The sequence below is a fragment of the Anguilla rostrata genome, chromosome 17 (assembly GCF_018555375.3).
Source record: "Anguilla rostrata isolate EN2019 chromosome 17, ASM1855537v3, whole genome shotgun sequence".
NCBI lineage: Eukaryota > Metazoa > Chordata > Actinopteri > Anguilliformes > Anguillidae > Anguilla > Anguilla rostrata.
In genome coordinates, this window is record NC_057949.1 from 23,612,892 (window position 1) to 23,632,850 (window position 19,959).

A 19,959-nucleotide genomic window follows, 5' to 3' on the forward strand; every position below is an offset into this window, starting at 1 on the left:
GCGGACGCGTCTCCAAACCTCCAGAACGCGCGCATCAGATTCGGGACGTGGCCCGTTCCATACTTACCTAAAGGCTTTGGATCCACCTGCGACCCGCACCTGGGGTTTGGGCCGAGCCTCGCACCGCCGCGCCGGTCGGAGACTCCGCAGGCATGGGGCGTGGCGGGACGGCGCGGGGCGGCCGGTCTCTGCCGTTCCTGCTGGTGAATCGGGAGGATTCGTGGAGCTGCACCTGAGCAGGGGTCCGGTCCGGTCCGGTTCGCTTTCGGCTTCAACGCACCGCCGCCGGACTCTGGGGTTTTTCTCACGGCGCGAAGAAACGCTCGGCTTACCGCCAACGACACGCCGGCGCTGCCCAGCCCTCCGGGGGTTTTGGGTTCGAGAGAACGCGGGGTTTCCGCTGCTGTGCGTTTATGTCCTGGTAAGACACTCCACGCTCCAGCTGGTGGTCACTGTCGGCGTGTCCGTCAGTACGACTGTCTGTCTGTTTATGAAGATTTGGGACTCCATTTAACCATGAATATCCGGTTGATGTGGGAACCATGTTTTGGGATGGGTGTGGGGGTGGTTGTTTTTTTTAATTGCTGACGGGTTTAAATCACCCTATTTAAGTCCCCAGTGATAACCAGCTTCCCTTTGATATCCATCTTCTCTTCTGATATCCAACGGGGTCCTTTGGAAGTTCTTTTTGTCACAGTCTCTCTAATGCTGTCCATCTCTCCCTCTGTCTGTCTGTCTGTCTGTCTGTCTGTCTGTCTCCAGTTCAGCTGCTTAAATCGGCAGACCTGGGCCGTCACAGCCTGCTGTACCTGAAGGAGATCGGCCATGGCTGGTTCGGCAAGGTGGGGAGGTGCTGCCTGTGTAGTGCTTTTGACCCAAATACAAATACTGCCCAAAGAACAGGATCGCATCATGCATGTGCAGAACTAAAGGACAGGCATATGGAATCCGTTGGCCATGCAGCATTAGTGTGTGTGTGTGTGTGTGTGTGTGTGTGTGTGTGTGTGTGTGTGTGTCCCACATTCTGTGTGTAATTCGTAAATCTTCTTCAGAATGTCTGATAGGACATAATGGGACACTGTGGGATCTCAACACTCTCTCTGTTAGCCTCTCTAACAGATTTTTCCTCTGACCCACTGTCTGCCCCTTTCTCTCATTCTCTCCAACGCCACCCCCCCCACTATGGCCCACATGCCCTTTCCCCCAACCACCCCGCTCTCTATATCCTTCAATCTCCTCCCTCTCCCCCTACTTCACTCTCTCTCTCACTATCTCACTCTCTGCCTTCCTCCCTTCCCGCTCTCTCCTCTCTTTCTCTCTCCCTTCCTCCCTCTGTCTCTATCTCTTTCTTTCTCCCCTCCCTCTGTCTCTCTCTATCTGTCTCCCTCCCTTCCTCCTCCCCCCTTCCCCCTCTCTCTCCCTCCCCTCATCTCTCCCTCCTGTCTCTCTCTCTCACTCCCCCCTTCCCTCTCTCTCTCCTCTCCCTGTCTGCAGGTTTTACTGGGGGAGGTGAATGCTGGCCTCAGTAGCACGCAGGTGGTGGTGAAGGAGCTGAAGGCCAGTGCCAGCGTGCAGGACCACATCCACTTCCTGGAGGAAGCGCAGCCATACCGGTCAGCAGCTCTCCTAGCACATAATGCTTCTGTCTCTCCTCACCTCCTCTGAATTCATCGTTGTCCTTTTTTTTTCTTTCATCACATCCATTTCTTTCTCTCTTCAGAATGCACCCTAATCTTTCCCCTTCTTTAAATCGCATCCTCTCCCTTTGCATGACCTGCCATAATCCCTCCTCTCTCTTTCTCTCTCTCTCTCTCTCCACTGAAACATGCACCATCTGTCTTTCTATCTTTAATTGTATCCCACCCCTCTTCTGTCACTCTCTTAAGAATGTTTTCTCCGACAACCTCTCCCACTCCTGCCCTCTCTCCATTTCATGTTTCTCTCTTGATGAAGGTCACCTGTCTTCCTTGTCAGGAGTGGCCCATCTCACAGAAAGAAATACAGCACAACACACACACAAAAACACATGCATGCATACACGCACAAATGCAAGCACACACTTGGCAGTGTTAACAATGAGCTCATCTTCAAACAGAGGCAGCCAAAATCTCATTGTATAGCAGGTTCCAGTCAAGGGAATATGCCCAAGTAAGGTATAATTCAGCAGGTTGGTCCTTTTGTGTGAACTTTAAGCATCTTATTTCTTTTTAAAGAAACAAAGCCCATGCTGCAAGGCTGTCAGCTAAACAATATCATACATTAATCCTAAACCAAAAAAAAGAGCAGTTACAGATAAATTAACCGTAAACAAACAGGAAGTCACAGATACAATAACCATAACCCAAAATAAACAGGCAGTCGCAGATACAATAACCCAAAACAAACGGGCAGTCACAGATGCATTTCCCCAGCAGTTTCTTGCATACCGATGCAGCCTCTCCAGCTGCGTGTTACTGTTGTGCAGTATGATGTCATTCTACACTGAGACCCTTTTTATTTCTGTTCCGCCCCCCCTCCCCTCCCCCCCCACAGCACCCTCCAGCACCCTGCCCTCCTGCAGTGCCTGGCACAGTGTTCCGAGGTCACACCCTACCTGCTGGTGATGGAGTTCTGCCCCTTGGTGAGAAATGAACCAAGGGCAGCGTGTGTCTGTAACATGAATTTTGTGCCCTGCTGCAGTGCTGACTTCATTCCTTTTCTCAGAGTCTACTGTCAATTTAGTTGCTGAGGGAATGCTGATTGAACAGCTCCCTCTAGTGGCCTGATTGTCAGTGTATTGTATGGGGCTGGGATTGGACAGAGAGCGATCAAGGCACCAAAAACAATTATTTTAATTTTAATGATAATTGTTATTTATTTTAGCTTAAGTAATGTAAGATGATTTGATGCCAGTAAATAGGTATTTGTGTGTGTGTGAGAGAGAGAGAGAGAGAGAGAGAGAGAGAGAAAGAGAAAGGAGGAAAGAAGAATAAAGGGTGAGAGTAAATCGCTGTTTCACTTCCTGCCTCTCGTCACAGGGGGATCTGAAAGGCTACCTCCGCAGCTGTCGGGCGGCAGACTCCATGACCCCTGACCCCTTGATACTCCAGCGAATGGCTTGCGAGATCGCCTCCGGCCTCCTGCACCTCCACAAACACAACTTCACTCACAGGTGGGTCCAAGGAGGTCCAAGGAGGCCTGGCCGCCTCCACCGGAAACACAGCATCCCGTCAGGACCCTTTCTGCCCGTCTCCTGGTCTCTCCCGGTAACAATATCCTGATGCTGCCCGAGTGCATCTCACAGACTCCAGCATCAGTGATTTTGTTGCCGGGGGTTACCCCTGTCAACCTCAGGTTACCCCCCCCCCCCCCCGTTGTTGCCATGGATAGATTACACTCACTGGCAATGAAACTGTTGATCGCTGTCACTAGGTCAGGGTCGGCATTCAAGAAATATCTCTCAAGGAGGGCTCAGAAAGGGCCTTACCCCCCTCCCCCCCTTCCCCCAGGCCTTTCTGTTCATATGACACAGTACTCCCCCTGTGGGGAAATGAGTAGTGCATGTGCATCTGCAGATTATACCATGAGCACATATCAGGAATACGTGCTGAGACTGTTGTGTGTTTATGTGAAGAGAGTAGAGGGCAGTGTGTAGTCACAGTCCTTCCTCCCCCCCTCCCCCTGGCAGTGACCTGGCCTTGAGGAACTGCTTGCTGACATCGGAGGTGACAGTGAAGATCGGGGACTATGGTCTGTCACACAACAAATACAAGGTGAGAGGAGGTATGGTAAATAACGATTAACAAACTGAACAACCAGGCTTGTCTCTCACTTTAGCACTGCTAGCTTGCGAAGAGACACCATGTTCCAGTGTGAGGGGGCCCTTTTATCAAAAATAAAATAAAAAAAATCATACATATTTTAAATAGAAAATTTAATAGCATTAAAAATATGAATGTCTATGCTCAACATAAACTGTGTTCAGAAATTTTCAAAATAATGTGTTAGTTGGACACGGTGAGTTAGAATTAGAATTAGGGCTCGTATTGGAGAAATACTGATTGTTCATTGCATTTCTACATTATACACCACATAAAACTACAAACATAAATAAAGACTGTGTAATTCAGAGTGTGTGTTTCCTTAATGGGTCCAATATTTTGCACAATAGCTATTTTACTGTGGTAACAGAGCTGGCTGTCATCTGCTACACCGCAGCACAATTAACTTACACCGCGTTTCCATTTACGTCTCGCTGTATTCTGTCTCTCTTTTCCACCAAACCATTCACTCACGCACACGCTGTGACAACATTCCAGTCTGTGATTCGGGTGTATGCGTCTAGCTGCGAGCCAAAACGCGGCTCCGCCACAAACCCTTCCACAAAGTTAAAAGACCATGAACATTACCGTATCTTCCAGCGTATGTCGCGCAATTCCTCCCGATAGTCCGATCCTCTTTTATTTCGTTTCTTTTCATTTTTCTTTCAGTTTTCACCATGCTCCACAGCCAAACGGTCTGAATTAAAACCTTGATTAAAACTCCCGGGAGGCATGCGCCGTTGGTTTCACGCCACCAATCACTTCCGGGAGAATGAAAAGTACCGTGGGTATAATAAAATTATACCAACGTTAAGAAATATATTAATACCGCAATGCACATTTAGATGGGGAAATAAAGCGAGCTGGATGTTGCAATTATGATATTACATCTAAAGGATTTATACCAGTAGGCTGATACTGGAGGTTCTAACCCCTCAAACGTGTGTATTGGCTTTTAGCATAGCCGACATTAGTTTGTCCTTTGCTATTTTGTTCCTACAATATTGTAAATAATTTAGACTAAATATCTAAATCTAACCCTCTAGTTCTCTCTTTTTTTGTTATTTCGCCCCTTGCAAATTCCATGCTGCTAATTTATTATCTGGACTTGTTTTCTTATGAATCCACATCGAGCAAAGGCTCAGGAAATCATAGATCCACGCTACCTTTACCAATTTAAATAGGCTATGGTAGCTGCTTTGTGGGAGTTACCCAATATATCCTTAGTGGTTAGGAACCACTGCTATAAAACAATGGTAACCCTGTACCATTAATCCCCCCTCACCCCCTGTTAGGAGGACTACTTTGTGACCCCAGACCAGCTGTGGGTGCCACTGCGCTGGATCGCCCCGGAACTCATCGACGAAGTCCACGGCAACCTGCTGGTGGTGGACCAGACCAAGTCCAGCAATGTCTGGTAAGGAACGGTCACCATGGCAACCATCTGGCACTGGCCCACAGCTGGTTCTCATGCTGCGGTGGAAAACAATGACATCACTGTTCCTTTAACGCTGTGAATCAAGCACTGTGCCCTCCTCCTTTAACACTGTGAATCGGGCACTGTACCCTCTTCCACGCTCTCAAATGATCTCACCATTGTTTGTGAAGGTATTTTTGTTGTACGTGTCACAAGCCCAGAGAGTTCACTGTTGTACCATTATATTCAGCACAGGACCATAACAACCAATGGACATGTACGCAGCAAACCAAAAAAAAGATCACTGTTACATATTCTACAAACTATTCAAATGTACAGTACACCAGACAAAAACACCACTGAAAGATCACAATGTACATCCATATGAATGTATGAATGCCTTCTGAAATGGACCCAAGGCCATGTGAAATAACTGGGAGTAGCCTGGGAGGAATCAGCACTGTTTCTGGAGCACATCAAAAAATTATTGCTACTCACTTATATGAAGGGAATTATACGCATATATGCACTGCACGTGCATAATGTTTGGGTGAGCTGCATTCTTAAAATAAGAATGGAATAAGTATAGTTTGTGCTAAAAAAAAAAACTGAGAACTGAGAGAGTCTCTTCGATGTTACAGGTCTCTGGGGGTGACAATCTGGGAGATGTTTGAGTTGGGAAACCAGCCTTACCGACACTACACTGACAGACAGGTGCTGACCTACGCCGTGAAGGAGCAGCAGCTCAAATTGCCAAAGCCACTACTGAAAGTACCCCTGTCTGAGCGCTGGTGAGCCATTACCCATTTGCCCCTGCACGCTGACCAATCAGCAACAGTCTTTCTCGGCTCCCCAGCCTTCCGTGTCATTCTCTTGCTTCTTCGCTGCTCCTCTCAATCTCGTTCTTCCTCTCCCGTCCTCTCTTTCTCGATCTCTCTTTCCGTCTTTCTCAGGTATGAGGTCATGCAGTTCTGCTGGCTTCAGCCAGAACAGAGGCCAAGCATGGAGGAGGTCCACCTGCTGCTGAGCTACCTGTGTGCCAAGGGTTCGAGCGAGCCAGAGGAGGACTTTGAGAGCCGCTGGAACTCCCTCCGGCCGGGCATGGGCCACAGCGTTTCTGCCGTAGAGCCTGCCCCTTCCTCTTCCTCCTCCTCCTCCTTTCCCCTCCTGGAGCACTTCGCCACTGGTGATGGTTTCCATGGTGAGCCGGGGGACGACATACTGACAGTCACTGAGAGCAGCCACGGGCTCAGCTTTGAATACAAATGGGAGGAGGCGGGGCCAGAGAGGCCCTTCCACACCGCCTCCACCAGTGGGCCCTTGGGCCAGGGGAACCCCCACTACCAGGACATCTACTACCCCCCTGAAGGCGGGAGCAGGGATGGTGATGGTGGGGAGGGGCTTAACCTGGGCGTCTCCCCTTCCTGTTACGAGCCCAAGCCCCTGCACACACCTGGGGTGGTCCCCGTGTTGAGTGCCCACAGCCCCTCTGTGAGCAGTGAATACTACATCCGCATTGAGGAGCCCATGGAGAGCGCTGGTCAGTTGGACCACAGCCCTGAATTTGAGGGTGGGGACTACGACAGGGACGCGAATGCAGAAGACCACGCACCAGGGTCCTACTGGCTGGCTGATGCTCACAAGGCTGCCATTGCTGCCTATGACTCAGACGCCAGCCCAGCCGTCTCGCTTACCATGGAGCCCCTTCTGGGCCAGGCCGCAGCTGGGGGGAGCCCCATGGGAGCATGGGAGTCAGGACAATGCTTCTCCTACGAGGAGCGAGGGAGCTTCTACTATGAGCGCTCACCTTTGCTCTCACCGGGTAGAGGCCTTCCCGTAATGAAGGGGACCCCTCCTGGGGTCCTACGAGGGAGCTGGGGATCACCCAGTCCTCCTCGGGCACAGGGAGAGCCCGAAAGCCCCCTGAGCACTTCCCCGTCACTCAGCAGCCCCTGCACAGGGCACCATGACCTTGATGTGGAGGACAGCTGTGAACCCACGGGCAGTCAGACCACTGACGGCGAGCACCACAACCATGCAGTGTCTGCCACTTGCTCTATCAGAATCGAGATTGAGACGGAGGACGGCGCAGTCACCGGTGGGTGGCGGCGGCAGCACCGTGACCACGCTACAGGGGATGAGGCGGACCTGTTCTCGGACAGGGAGACCCACAGCTGGGCCTCAAACCACTCCGCTAACAACAACAGCTTAACCTTTGCCCGGGGACCACCAGTGGGCATGGACTTGCACTGCACTGGCAAGCCTTCCACGGATGCATGGCCAGATATGAGGACTGCGAAGGAGAGCCCAACGCAGAACACTTACCAGACCAGTGCCTACTCAGAAGGTGTGGATGATGATAACTTTGTATCCCCCCATAAACGCCACCCTTTGACATCACCTACTGAACATTGTACGTATGTCAATATGTGCTTTGAGGTCGGGGACGATGAAGCACCACCTCACGAATGTCGCCCAACTACAGAGAGCCCCTCTTTTCTGGACCTGCCCACAGGTGCTATGGTGAGAGACAGAGGCCTTAAAGAAGCAGACATCCTGAGGATGGGAGAGGAAGAGGATGTGTGCTCCTCAACTAGGGGGGGTGGCATCTTGTCAAAAACTGAGACGGACTCAGAGCTGTGGGACAAGAACTCTGACACATCTGTGAGTGTAGTATTATACGAAAAGGGGGTGGTGACACAGGAGATGCATTTGAGCAGAGTTGCAGTTGCCAAGGTTCCAGCCCCCTCAGGGAAAAGACCACCCCGCCATGCAGCCCTGTCGGAGGCAGACAGTGGGGCAGTGACCAGCTGCTCCAGCGTCAGAATGGTGGACATCGAGGACTATGACGACATTGTCTTGGATGTTGCCTCAGGTGTTTTCGTGGCCCTGCCAATGGAACGAGTGGAGGTCCTGCCCCTTGGGCCACTGCAGAAACAAGCAGTGACTCCGGACTCCGTGGACTCTATGGAGCTGACCTCTACCACCAGCTCCTGTGAGGCGTTCAGCCCTGCCTCCTTCCATTCCTCCACCCAGCCCAAAGCTCTGGACAGCGGGTATGACACGGAGAACAATGAGTCCCCCGAATTCATCCCGAAAGAGCTACCTGAGTCCCGAGACCTAGAGGGATTTACCCCACCATCAGGAAAGGTCCCCCTCACCAAAGGTCCAGAGCTGGGGGGGTCCGAGGATGAGGTGGTCCTGCAGGTGGATGTTGTAGACAAAGTCTCACCTGTGACACTGCCTAGCAACAGTGAACCAGAACTTACTGAGCTTGGTGGGAAGAACCCATACAGGGACTCGGCTTATTTCTCTGACTATGACACTGAGAACGAGAGGTTTCCCTGTGATGAAGCTGGAGGAGAGTTCCCAGAGATTCCGGGGGAGGAGGCTGAAAAAGGGGACCTCACACGGTCTGTGAGGAGGGAGGGGCTTGACCCTCCCCTGGAGAAGGAGGTAGGGGGGAAACATCTCCCTGGTCCAGAGGAGATCAGGACCATCTTTGAGAGGGACACGGGGAAGATGTCCCCGGAAGGGTCACGGTCTGAGCCCAGACCAGGTGACTCTCCCATCGGCCCAGTCCTCTCCACGCTTTCACCATCACCCCCTGAGATGGGGGGCTGCCTGACCAAAGAGTCCTCTCAGGATGAGGGCCTGGGGCTGGACCCTGAGCACTCAGGGGAGGAGCCTGCTTCTGAATGTTCCTCTTCACCCTCTCCTTCCTCCGCCTCCTCATCGTCCTCTGCCTCCTCCGCTCTCTCTGCAAGCTCATCCACGCTGCAGGAGTCCTGTGCCACCGGTGACACCGGTGAAAAGGCTTCAGGTGATCCCGAAGCCCAACCGCAGACATGTGACGGTGCAGAAACGATCAAGGTAGTTGAGAGTGGGGACAAAGAAAAGGAACAAGGCCAGGACTCCACAGGGGGAGGCAATGATGACATCTGGGAGGAGGTGATGGAAGATTTAGAGGAGGACGATATGGACGAGGAGCAACAGGAAGATGCAGACTTAAACAAAGGGGATGCTTTCCCAGAGGCAATTGACATCCCTTCCCCTTCCACTGCCTCCTCTTCCTCGTCGTCCCCTCCTAGCCTCCTCCCAGCAGAAGGTGGGGGGCTTTTGCTCCCAGGAGGTGGGGACGGAGATGGGGATGAGGCGGACTGGGAGGACAGGGATTCGGAGGACAGCGAGGAGTCGGACGAGGAGTTGCGCAGCTATAACGTGCAGGAGCCCAGTGAGGAGAGTGAGGAGGAGTGCCAGGCAGTGCCCGTGGTGGTGAGCGACTGCAGCGACGCTCGTCACCTGCGCAGCCTGCTTAGGATGCCCACGCTGCTCACCGAGTCCTTCTGCGATGAGCTGGAGCACAGGAAGAAGGCCGTCTCCTTCTTCGACGATGTCACCGTCTACCTGTTCGACCAGGTAAGTCTCCTTATGTTTTCCTGACCTGGGAAATGTCATATAGTTCAATTAAAGTCCACGAACAGTCAGTGAGCAGTTCTACCTTGTCCCTGATTGGACAGGCTTTGTGCGGCGCCTAATCGATGTAATTGGTTAGACTTGCTCCTGCTCAGACTCCGATTGGTCTCTTGCTCTGTATTTAGCCAGAGTGACATCTGTTCTCAGTTCAATTTGTTTAACTCTCCCTGCAGGAGAGCCCCACCCAGGAGCTGGCAGAACAAGGCTTCCCACCTGGGGCGGAGCCTGCTGGGCAGTGTGCAGAGGGCACAGAGACACGCCCCCAGGAGAGGCTCAGTGCATCTGATGACTCTTCCGATGGCAACATTTCAGAAGAGAGTAAGAGCTTGGTTGGGGTGGAGTGAGATGCTTTGTGAAGTGTACTTGCAGAGATTTCTCAGCCTTTACATCCAATGCAGGCTTTGATCTGTAGAGATTTGAATGTTGACACCACCTTCTCTGTACACAGGTGGAGGGTTTGAATGGGAAGATGATTTCCCCTTGGTGTCTGGTCCCTCATCTATCCTGCCAGATTCTGTGGAGCCCCAGGCACCTAGCCCAACCCCTGAGGCCTCCAGCCCAACCCCTGAGGCCTCCAGCCCAACCCCTGAGGCCTCCAGCCTAACCCCTGAGGCCCTCAGCCTGTCCCCTGAGGCCTCCAGCCCGTCCCCTGAAGCCCCCACTCCGTCCCCTGAGGCCTCAGTGACCCCGCCGGCTGCACTGGCGACACCCTTTTCCCGCTTCAGTGTCTCACGTTTTTCCATCACCCACGTGTCTGACTCCGACGTTAACTCCGGTGGAGATCAGTTTCAAAACTGACGACCTTGCCTCTTCTGACATCACACGAGCCCTTCGTACCAGTGCCCCTCACCCACCGCCGTTTCTAACGTGAAACCGCAATCCTTGCAGTCAGAAACCCAGTGCCCAACACATACCCTGAAATGACTTGTCCACCCCTGTGCCTCTCACAGAGTGACCCCCTTCCGTTACTATGCCAGCCACACTTTATGTGATTTTAACAAAGGAGGTTTACATCGCAGGAATTACCATTCTTCAGAAATTCCTCATTTCAACCAGATATAAAGTAGAAACTTATTGAAAATTAATGGAGCAAGTCAGACCAGAATTGTTTTCAAACCTTTTGAAACATTTGAACAAGTTCTCCATTAAAATGGTCAAGAATTGAATGAAGCAGCAGAAGTGCTGTCCCATGACAGTTCCATTTTCTAGAAAATAATTTATTCACACTTATCACGTGACATACAAGTGTGTTAAAAACAGCTTTGGCTGACGTGGTGTCCTCTTCATAAATATTAATTTCATATTCAGATATATTTTGGTTTTGTGGTTTGGAAATTACTTCTCATTCAAATGACTTGGGCTTGAGGCATGAAGGTGATGCTAGTCTGATGAGCTCCAATCGTAAGCAATGTTTGACAGAGGCAATATCTTGTTGAAATGCGAAAGCATTAAGGAATGGAACTTCTTGTTGATAGGTCTCCTTTCTAATCTTAGTTTCGCCAGAATTTGACCTTTGACCCTAACCCCTTCCAACCATGTCCAGTGAATAATGGCTCTGAATCTGCTGTGTAGGAAACTGCAAAGGTGGGGAGAGACAGCGAGGGAGAAGTGTGCGAGTATGAATGTGTGCGCATACGTGTGTGCGTGTGAGGGTGCCCCGTGTCTTACGTTCACAGACACACTGCCTTCAGCTTTTCTTTTTATTGTCGACACAGGGCTTCCCCAAACCTCAGTGACTCCTTTTCTGACAGTGCCTCGTAACGCTATAGGGAGCCCCTCCACAACTCCACAAAACTGTTGGGATGACGGACTCATTATGACGTTGGCAACAAAGTGAAAAATAAAAGGGAAATCTATAAATTATACAGAAATACATGTAAACTATATGCATATATACACACAAACACACACACACACACACACACATATGTGTATATGTAGAAAGTTACATTAAAAATATAACTTACATGTTGCTTTCAGCACTGAAGCACCTTTGCTGTAGGTCACCTTTTTGTGTAATGGACAAAAACCAAACAAACCAACACAAGGATGAATTTGTTTGCTGCTTCAACTTAATGGTCACCATGGTCCGTCCATGTGCTCATTGGTCAGTCGTTGGTCCTCCCCTAATGCTCACTGGTCAGACCTTATAAGAGACTGTTACAGCAGGCCACTGGTGCTTTATAGTGCTGGAGCCTGTGTATACAACACCCAGTTGTGGTCACACCCAATGCTGCTGTGTGAACGCAAAGACCCTCCACCCATCATAAAAAGAGAAGAAAAACAAGAGACTGCCCTGACAACCGAGGGTAGGAGGGGTGCTGACTTATCTTCCGAAAAATGGTATGTGATCAATGCGGTTCACTGAACTGAAACGAGGAATATCAACTGGGGGGAGCGTACACTCTGACTCAACTTTCTAACACAGATGAGGGGAAAAAACATTTCAACTGGAGTGTATGTATGTGTGGAGTCAGAGTGAATTGTGGCTGTTGACTTTCAAGAATCACTATACTCTTCCAGTCTTGCCAGCTTATACTCTTTAGTATGGTTATAAACAGAACTGGAAAAAAAAACAACTTACCCTGATTTCTTGCCTGGCAGCAAGTGCTTGAACTCCAGGAGTCAGAGAGTGGGGTGAGAGGAGAGCCACTGGTTACCATGACAAGGATGCCCCCCCACCCACCCCGGCTCCTGTTACTGTCATCATTATTAACATCCTGTTGTTATACCACATTCCCCACAATATGACCGTGGCCCAAATGGAAACAAGGCGTGCTCTTTTTAAGAGGCTTGGTAGAGGTGCTGTAAGTTGTTTTATATGATGATATGGATTGAGCTTCCCACAGATCAACCATGGAGGAGGTTTTTTTTGTTTTTTTTTAGATGAGCTAATGTTTGTTCTGTGACTCCAGGAAACTGGATTGGTAAACATCCTGTTAAGAGACGCATTTTCTTGGGCTCCATCTCCATGGAGATGCAAGCACTCTGTCTGAAGAAAATGAACAGAACGCTTTCCAGAGTGTGGGACTTAGCATTTCTGTCACGTCGTGGTTTAATAGTGAATCGGCCCTAAATCGGTCTATCAAAGTACTCATTCAATGACCAACAGTCATGCCTCGTGGAATGGACATAACATATCTGTGGAATCGCATTGGTTTTAGGCATAGGACTGTTTTTCAATTTTTTTTTTCTTGTAACAGCAAAGCCATTTTTGGAGAAGGGATGAAAGACAGAATCTAAATTTGAAGACACAGTACAGTGAATTTAGATGTACAGCTAATTACGATGTAGAGAATTTATTAGTGCATAATTTGCCGTAGAATGGCTCCATTGCCAATGCAGATATTATACTACAAATGGCAATTGTATGGAGATTATTAATTATCTGTTTGGGAGCTATTTATGTAGCAGTTGTAATGACAGTGTTTCTGTCTCTCTGTTGAACAGATTTTTCTCACAATAATATATGCTAAAATATGAAATATATCAGGAATATACCACTGAATATAGTTAAATTGCCAATATATATAATATATAGTATTTCCACATACTGAATACACCAAGTACAAATAGTATTAAATGTACAGTGGCAACAATATATTATTAACATACATATCTGGTGGATATTACTGTATTCCTTATATTCTGGCCTTCACATTTTAGCATATATTTGCACATGCTACTTTTTCATAATGGTAATCACAAGTAAACTGTGAATTGGTTATATCTGGGTTGTAAACCCATTGTTACCCTCAGTAACAGATTAATTTACATGTAAATGTAACCTTTACACATTATGAGGCAATGGCTTGATTTTGCTGTAGGTCAGAAACATAGCTTCTGCCAGCCAGGTGCATGGTCTGTCGCTTAGATTTTGGTTTGGAGTCCGCAAATCCATTACCTCAAATCAACATTTCTGGATTTGTTGTTTTACAGCATTCTCCAATCTCTGAGTCGGGACATAATTTGAATTAGGCAGTGCCTCTGTACTACTTCAGAGTTTTAAGCATAGATTTTAAGCCTATTCAAGGAAGAATGCCACACATTGCAAGTTCATTGTTGCCAAAGGGATGTGACTACAGAGTAGTGCACTGGATTTCTAGTACTGCTTCACAAATAACAGGAAGTGGACTTAATTGAGCATCTTTTGGCCTTGCACCAATTGTGACATTATTCTCTGAGTCACCTGATAGGTGCTCTCCAACATCCACCAATTACACAACTACTGTACCATAAAAAAAAAACAATAAATCAAATAAGGTTTTTTAATGTCCAAGTTTTTCTGAGGCTTAATGACTTTATAAAAACTCTTTTTATATTAATGCTCTTTTTAGCAGTATGAGTGGGCCATGTAGCTAGTTATATAAATGATCCGCTGTTACATGTGTAGGCCTATATTTTTGCAGAGATGAGACATAGTTTCATCAACTTTATTTTGTTCCATTTTATACAGAGCAATTCAGGAGTTTTTACAGCACATGGGTACACAGAACAACTGAAACTGCCAAGAAAGAAGGGAAGTGCATACAAAACAGGAAACCTTAAAAATCCGTTTAAACTGCCTGGCCTTTTAACACACACGCACACGTATGCACGCACGCACGCACACGCATCATTTATAAAAAATAACATTTCAAATTTCTATGGCCATTTCTTGTCCTAGTATTAACGAACAAAAAGTATTTCTCAATCAATTTTCTCCTCACGCAGGCATATCCAAATGCACACACGAAAACACAAAAGGAACGTTCTGTTTCGCATACACACATAAACGACGCGACGCCGATCATTTAGTATCCGGTGTACTGTTTTTTTTTTTTTTTTTCAACCTGCACAGTTTCTAACACTCGAACCTTTTACCTTTACCTTAACGCCACTGCTATCTGTTGCAAATTCCGCTACAGTCTAGCCTAAATGTTATTCTATTTTCAATAATACAATGTTAAATGCAGTGAAAATGCCGTTATTAAGTGCCATTATTTACGCATAGTTGCGTGACAAGGAATTAAGCCATATTTACTCACAAACACAAAAACCCGAAAGCGTTCTTCGTCCTTTCGTTCGTACTATATAAACATGAACAAAATGAAAAAAAAAACCTTAACATAGTAGTAGGCTATACTATAAGATTTTCAACAGTTCTTTATATTTTCTATTTTCCAGTAAGCAAAGGAAAAAACTGCAATACTTAACAAATAATAAGACTACTAATAACACATTAACACAGTATCAGATGTCATCAAAGCAAGTTGCAGTTTTGGTTATTTTGTGCTTTGGTTCCTCCCGTCTATTTCTAGTCAGAATACATGGGCTTTTTTTTTTTTTTTTTTTCAAATCCGCGAACGCACGGAAAACCAACAACTGCAGTGGAAGGCACAGTTGAACACATGGACGCTCCCTCAACTTCACGTCTACGCAAGGGCGATATAGAAACTTTGCGGAATGGAATGCTGTCTCGTTCAAGCGCTTCGCCGCATGTGCACCGCATCGGTCCAGCATTTAATGCAATTAGGCAATGCAGCAAGGCGAGCGGAGGATCTTGCCGGCTAAATCTTTTGGAGATTTCACTACATCCACAGACGGAGATTGCTGAGGTACACACGAATTTGGCTGTAGCATCCGTAATGTTCCAACAATCTTACATCGCATTATTGCATTTTCTGTTTAATAGGGCCTATATTCTGGGTAAACCAACAACAAATGACACCGACGTCCGATACGAACCCCTCTGTCACTTCTTAAGTGTCTAAAAGCCAATATATGAGCGGTCCAAAAACCAAAATCTACATCTGTCGTACCACCCCTGATTCGAGAGTAATAATCGTTAAACATTTTCGTAACTTAAGCCAGCATGGCTAAGCGTAAAGGTATATACATAGAATGGGCTAATTGTACAAACGCTCCTGCAGAGACAACCGCCTAGTACCGCCGATTGATAAGAAATCCCGGTTCATTAAAAAAAAAAAAAAAAAAAACACACAGTGGCGTATATACACGTATAAGCACACAGCCAAAACTGTCTTTGAGCGTGAAATTATATCACTTGATAGTATTATACCCCATATAAAGAGTCACTCATTACAAGTTATTCATTCAATTAAACTGTCGAGAAAAGAAAGATCAGTGTATTAAATAGAAATTACTCAATTCTGACTGACCCCAGGTGTGCCCTCATTTGTTTGAATGGAAAATTCATTTCTCTCGCAAATGTCTTGAAACTGTGTGTAGGCATTAAAGCCTAATCAGAACAACAGCATCAACAATATTAACAGCAGTACACAGAGTTATACAATCGTAAATAACTTTGTCAATTGAAAGACAAAATGATTTAAATCATTGCAGTATTTGTATAAAACTTTCAAACTCCTACAGCATAAGAAAATCTAAAAGTTTTTCTTTTTTACCTGGAGACATACAGGTTCATTTAACTGTCTCCAGTCGCAACTGTGCTAAAACCTAAAAGTTTATAATGAAGCGTCACACATTTTAAAAATGAGTAGAAATGTAAAGTTATTGACAGCATTGATGCAAATGACTGCTGAAAGAAAGAAAAAACATTTTAACCTTTTCCTATCACTTACATGTGTGTGCAATAACTTCTGGAAACAAAGTTTATGGTGTAAAAAGCTGTCTGTCAAACACAGATCAAATAATCAAAAATCCAACAGGAACACAAACAGTAATAGCAAACAGCATGAGCTATCCTCAACATAAAGCTTTGTAAGAATGCATACCGTACAGAGTATTTATACACTTTTAACGCACTTTAGTGCATTTGGGTCTCACGTTACAGAAAGCACATTCATAATGCCTCCAAGTAGCCGCCATAGCACCTTCACAAACACGTCATAACATCAGCGTCAGTGTGAAACGATCCCCAGAGAGAGAACGCAACGCTTTTGAGAAGGACAGTGTAACAACACAGCGCAATGGCAATAAATGGGCTGTGGGGGGCGCTGTGCGCCAGGACGGTAAAGGTGCTATGCTGCGCGCCTTGCGACGGCCCTATGAACGCGCGCTTTGTGTAAAGAGTGGACCGCGTCTGTTCCTCCGCGCTCCGTTCTCAGGCGAAGAAGCTTGAGGCAGCGCCGTCATTCGGGCCTTGAAGTTGAGAAGGCGGAGGGGGAGGGGGGGGGGGGGGCGCAAGGGCGGCAGGGTCCTCAGGGCGTGTGGTCATGAGAGGGTGGGGGAGGCGGGAGGCAATTCACCCCCAACCCCCCAAAACACCTGCCCCCCCCCCCCCCCTCCCCCCAACAGGAGCCTTGGTTTTGTGAGTGGAGGATGACCCCTCTAATAGAAGATGGGGGCGGAACGATCATCGTGGAAGGCTGACCTGATACTGAGCTCCAGAAAGGGGTCACTGCAGGTGTGGGGGGGGGAGGGGGAGGAGGGAGGGGGAGGGGGGGTTGAGATGGAGGGAGGAACAGTGAGCGTTAGTTCTTTTGGGGGGCAGCGCCCAGGCTCCAGGGTTTCAGTCCCAGTGGATTAAGGCAAGGAGAGAGGCCGGGACCCTTCCGTCTTTTGGGGTCAGGAGGGAAACCCCAGCCTCGCCGCGGTGGGAACTAAAATGGAACCTCTGCACTTCCGAGCCTTGAGCTGCAACCATTTACGTAACTCACCTGTACACGTGACATGCGGTTTACACATTTACAAGAGGCTTTGATCTTCGTGATAGTGTGTGTGTACAAGCAAGCATGCAAACGAAAAAAAAAGAACAATTTAAAATCTACTGGTAATTAGACAAGTCATCAGCTGCTTTGATTTGCTTTGAGATGGTGGACATGCATGGTTAGTTTCTCATTTCTACCAAGATCAGCTCAGATGGCTTTATCCAGTCATGTGAGAAACCACCTTCATGAACTGCAAAATGGGCAAAGCTATGGAGTGCCATCAGCCGCTCACTTATTTGAACCCGTCATCGTGCTTTGCTCTAGAAAGCATTTTCATTGGTTCATAAGAGCCGGTGATTGGCAGCACGTGGTAGCCCCACCAATTATGACGTTCATCGAGATCTCACTTCCTCACCAATAGTGCCCCCACACCTCCAAAGCATCTAAGGTAACAACCAGTGACCCCCTCGGTTTCGTTCACAGGTACACCTGAAATCACCAATCACCAATCACCAATCACTGAACACCCATCCAGAAAGGCCACAGGCCAGAAAATGAAGCGCATCCAAGCCCTGCCCCCACTGGTGAAGCTCGACAGCCAATGACAGCAGAAAGAGCAAAAGAGGGAGAGAGTATGATTGGCTAGCTACATGACAATGGCAATGGAGACTGGTCACTTACGGGGTGGGGGAGGGGGAGGGGTTCCTTGTCACTCAGAACTTGGATAACTCTGGACCGCTGGAAGGTAAAAACAGGCCATGGGTTTGTTGCTCTGATTTGCCACAGACGTGTATTTAATCTCCAAAAGCAAGAATTGGCTCCTCTGGTTAGTTTAGCACAAGTTCATCAAGACAAAATGCAAGGAACTATAAAAAGATGAGCACAGCCTGCAAAGTGTGCTCTGGAGAGGAGACTATGCCTACTCCTGCTTCATTTCCTCTGCAATCAACTGTTGTGACTTGTTTCAAGAACTGTCACTTCAAATATATTCAGCTCACTTTTGAAAATAGTGGCCAACAGCTCACCTTTGTCTTATATTTACAGATGTATCTGGAATATGTGTTCTGACTTTTACGTGCAAATGTGAGAAAGAAAAAATCCTAAATATTCCATATGACTGTAAACTAAAGGAATCCAAATACGCCAAGAATATATCAGAAGAGTAAGGTTTCATATCCACAATTGGTGGGAAATCTACCACAGAATAGTTAAAAATAATTACCCTTTTTGTAGCTTCTTCTTTTAAGTCAATTCTTAAGTATGGTGACACAAAGCTATTCTCTGTCATTTCTGCTACAGTATGCAATAAGACATGCAATGAACACACCCACAGCTGTTCCACTGATCCATGAATAGATGATAATCATCTCTACCCTCTAATGACCCCACCCAACCCTCATGATGAGCGAGAGGTTTGCAGTGTTGATGAAATGTCTCATTACCACTAATAAGATCTGCATTTACAGCCTTAAAAGACACAAGACATAACATGTATATGATTTACTCTTACGATGAGGGTACATCTGAGGCGTCATTTCAACCAGAGCTAGAACTATAGCTCAGGGTTGTGAAGTCAAGGAGACCACAGTATAATCTTAATGTTGAATCTCCACATTATTATTTTTTTACATGAAAATAATAAACTTACCCTGTATCTAATATATGGTAATCCACTCAGTTACAGAAGTTCTGTACGCCTTGGCTTAATTAAAAATACAGCCAAAGCCCATGACGCAAACTATTCACAGTGTGTTTCAACCAAGTAAAAGCAAAAAACAGCAACAACATTAAAAATAAGACAAGTCCAAAACAGAGGAAAGGCAAGCAAGCAGGCATACAGACGCGCTCACGCACGCGCACGCACACACACTCACAGGATATACATGTGCACACACGAGGAAACCCACACAAACACACACACGCAAGAGGACACAGCACTTAGAGGACTGCATGCAGCTGAGATAAAACTGTATGTCACTTGAGTGTCAGGGCCAGAAGTTTGGGGGGGGGGGGGGTTTGAGGGGAGTGGAGCCGTCGCCTGCTCACAGACACATGCAACAATCTCTGAACGGCGGCCACGTCACAAAGGGGAGGCGACACCAAATGTGTGTGCGCGTGGCGATTGGAACGTGTGTGTGCGTCAGCAGTGACCGGCAAAACACTTTGCCAAGTGTGTGACAAACAGCAGCACAAAGAAAGGAACAAAATAAGACGACGTTAAAAAAAAAAAAAAAAAAAAACAGCAAACCCCATTTCAGACGAGATAGGGCGGAAATTGCGTGTGAAGAGAAAAGTGCCAGAGCTTCAAATACAAACTAAACTGGGTGAATGGGCTCAGGGCCAGAGGCAAATCTGCACAAAACAGCCAACCGCCACGGAGAGCCCCTCTCCAGCCAGTTAAATAGGAAATTCACTTTTGTAAATGTAGGCCAGATTAAGGCTCTGATTCTTTTTGAGAAGGGTGAGGTGGGGTCGGGGGAAGGGGGGGGGGAAGGGGGGTAGGCTTAAGTAAAGCTTTGGATTAGGGTGAATTAGGGATGTAGGGTAATCCAACCTGTGGACAAGATGGCTTTCGGCGAGACTGTAACTTTTGCACAGATTTGCCTGTCTGCAGCCAGAACCTTTCATGTGGCACCTGTCAATCAATTTAGAG

At 47.4% G+C, this 19,959-nt stretch overlaps 2 protein-coding genes and 1 long non-coding RNA gene across 8 annotated transcripts in view; 1 reads left to right on the plus strand and 2 right to left on the minus strand.

Annotated features, from left to right (window-relative positions):
- LOC135243668 (uncharacterized) overlaps positions 1 to 4,574 on the minus strand; it is a 28,791-nt gene extending 24,217 nt beyond the window's left edge. For 2 of the 3 annotated variants that reach the window (XR_010326737.1, XR_010326738.1), the window contains exon 1: positions 4,389 to 4,573. This is a non-coding gene — a long non-coding RNA (uncharacterized LOC135243668). Of the gene's footprint in view, positions 1 to 4,388 lie in introns of all 3 variants that reach the window. The other variant, XR_010326739.1, reaches the window with a different exon arrangement.
- LOC135243666 (serine/threonine-protein kinase LMTK1-like) overlaps positions 1 to 13,972 on the plus strand; it is a 40,863-nt gene extending 26,891 nt beyond the window's left edge. The window contains exons 4-13 of the mRNA XM_064315643.1: positions 763 to 842; positions 1,495 to 1,613; positions 2,533 to 2,620; positions 3,018 to 3,151; positions 3,668 to 3,752; positions 5,096 to 5,217; positions 5,859 to 6,008; positions 6,171 to 9,636; positions 9,867 to 10,011; positions 10,142 to 13,972. Coding sequence (XP_064171713.1) covers positions 763 to 842; positions 1,495 to 1,613; positions 2,533 to 2,620; positions 3,018 to 3,151; positions 3,668 to 3,752; positions 5,096 to 5,217; positions 5,859 to 6,008; positions 6,171 to 9,636; positions 9,867 to 10,011; positions 10,142 to 10,491 — 4,739 coding nt within the window. The 3' untranslated portion in view covers positions 10,492 to 13,972. The remainder of the gene's footprint in view (positions 1 to 762; positions 843 to 1,494; positions 1,614 to 2,532; positions 2,621 to 3,017; positions 3,152 to 3,667; positions 3,753 to 5,095; positions 5,218 to 5,858; positions 6,009 to 6,170; positions 9,637 to 9,866; positions 10,012 to 10,141) is intronic.
- A 140-nt stretch (positions 13,973 to 14,112) lies between these two features.
- Positions 14,113 to 19,959, minus strand: part of LOC135243667 (brain-specific angiogenesis inhibitor 1-associated protein 2-like) — a 62,862-nt gene continuing 57,015 nt past the window's right edge. For 2 of the 4 annotated variants that reach the window (XM_064315645.1, XM_064315644.1), the window contains exon 14: positions 14,113 to 17,056. In XM_064315645.1, the coding sequence (XP_064171715.1) occupies positions 16,987 to 17,056 (70 nt within the window). In that variant the 3' untranslated portion in view covers positions 14,113 to 16,986. The other 2 variants (XM_064315647.1, XM_064315648.1) reach the window with 2 other exon arrangements.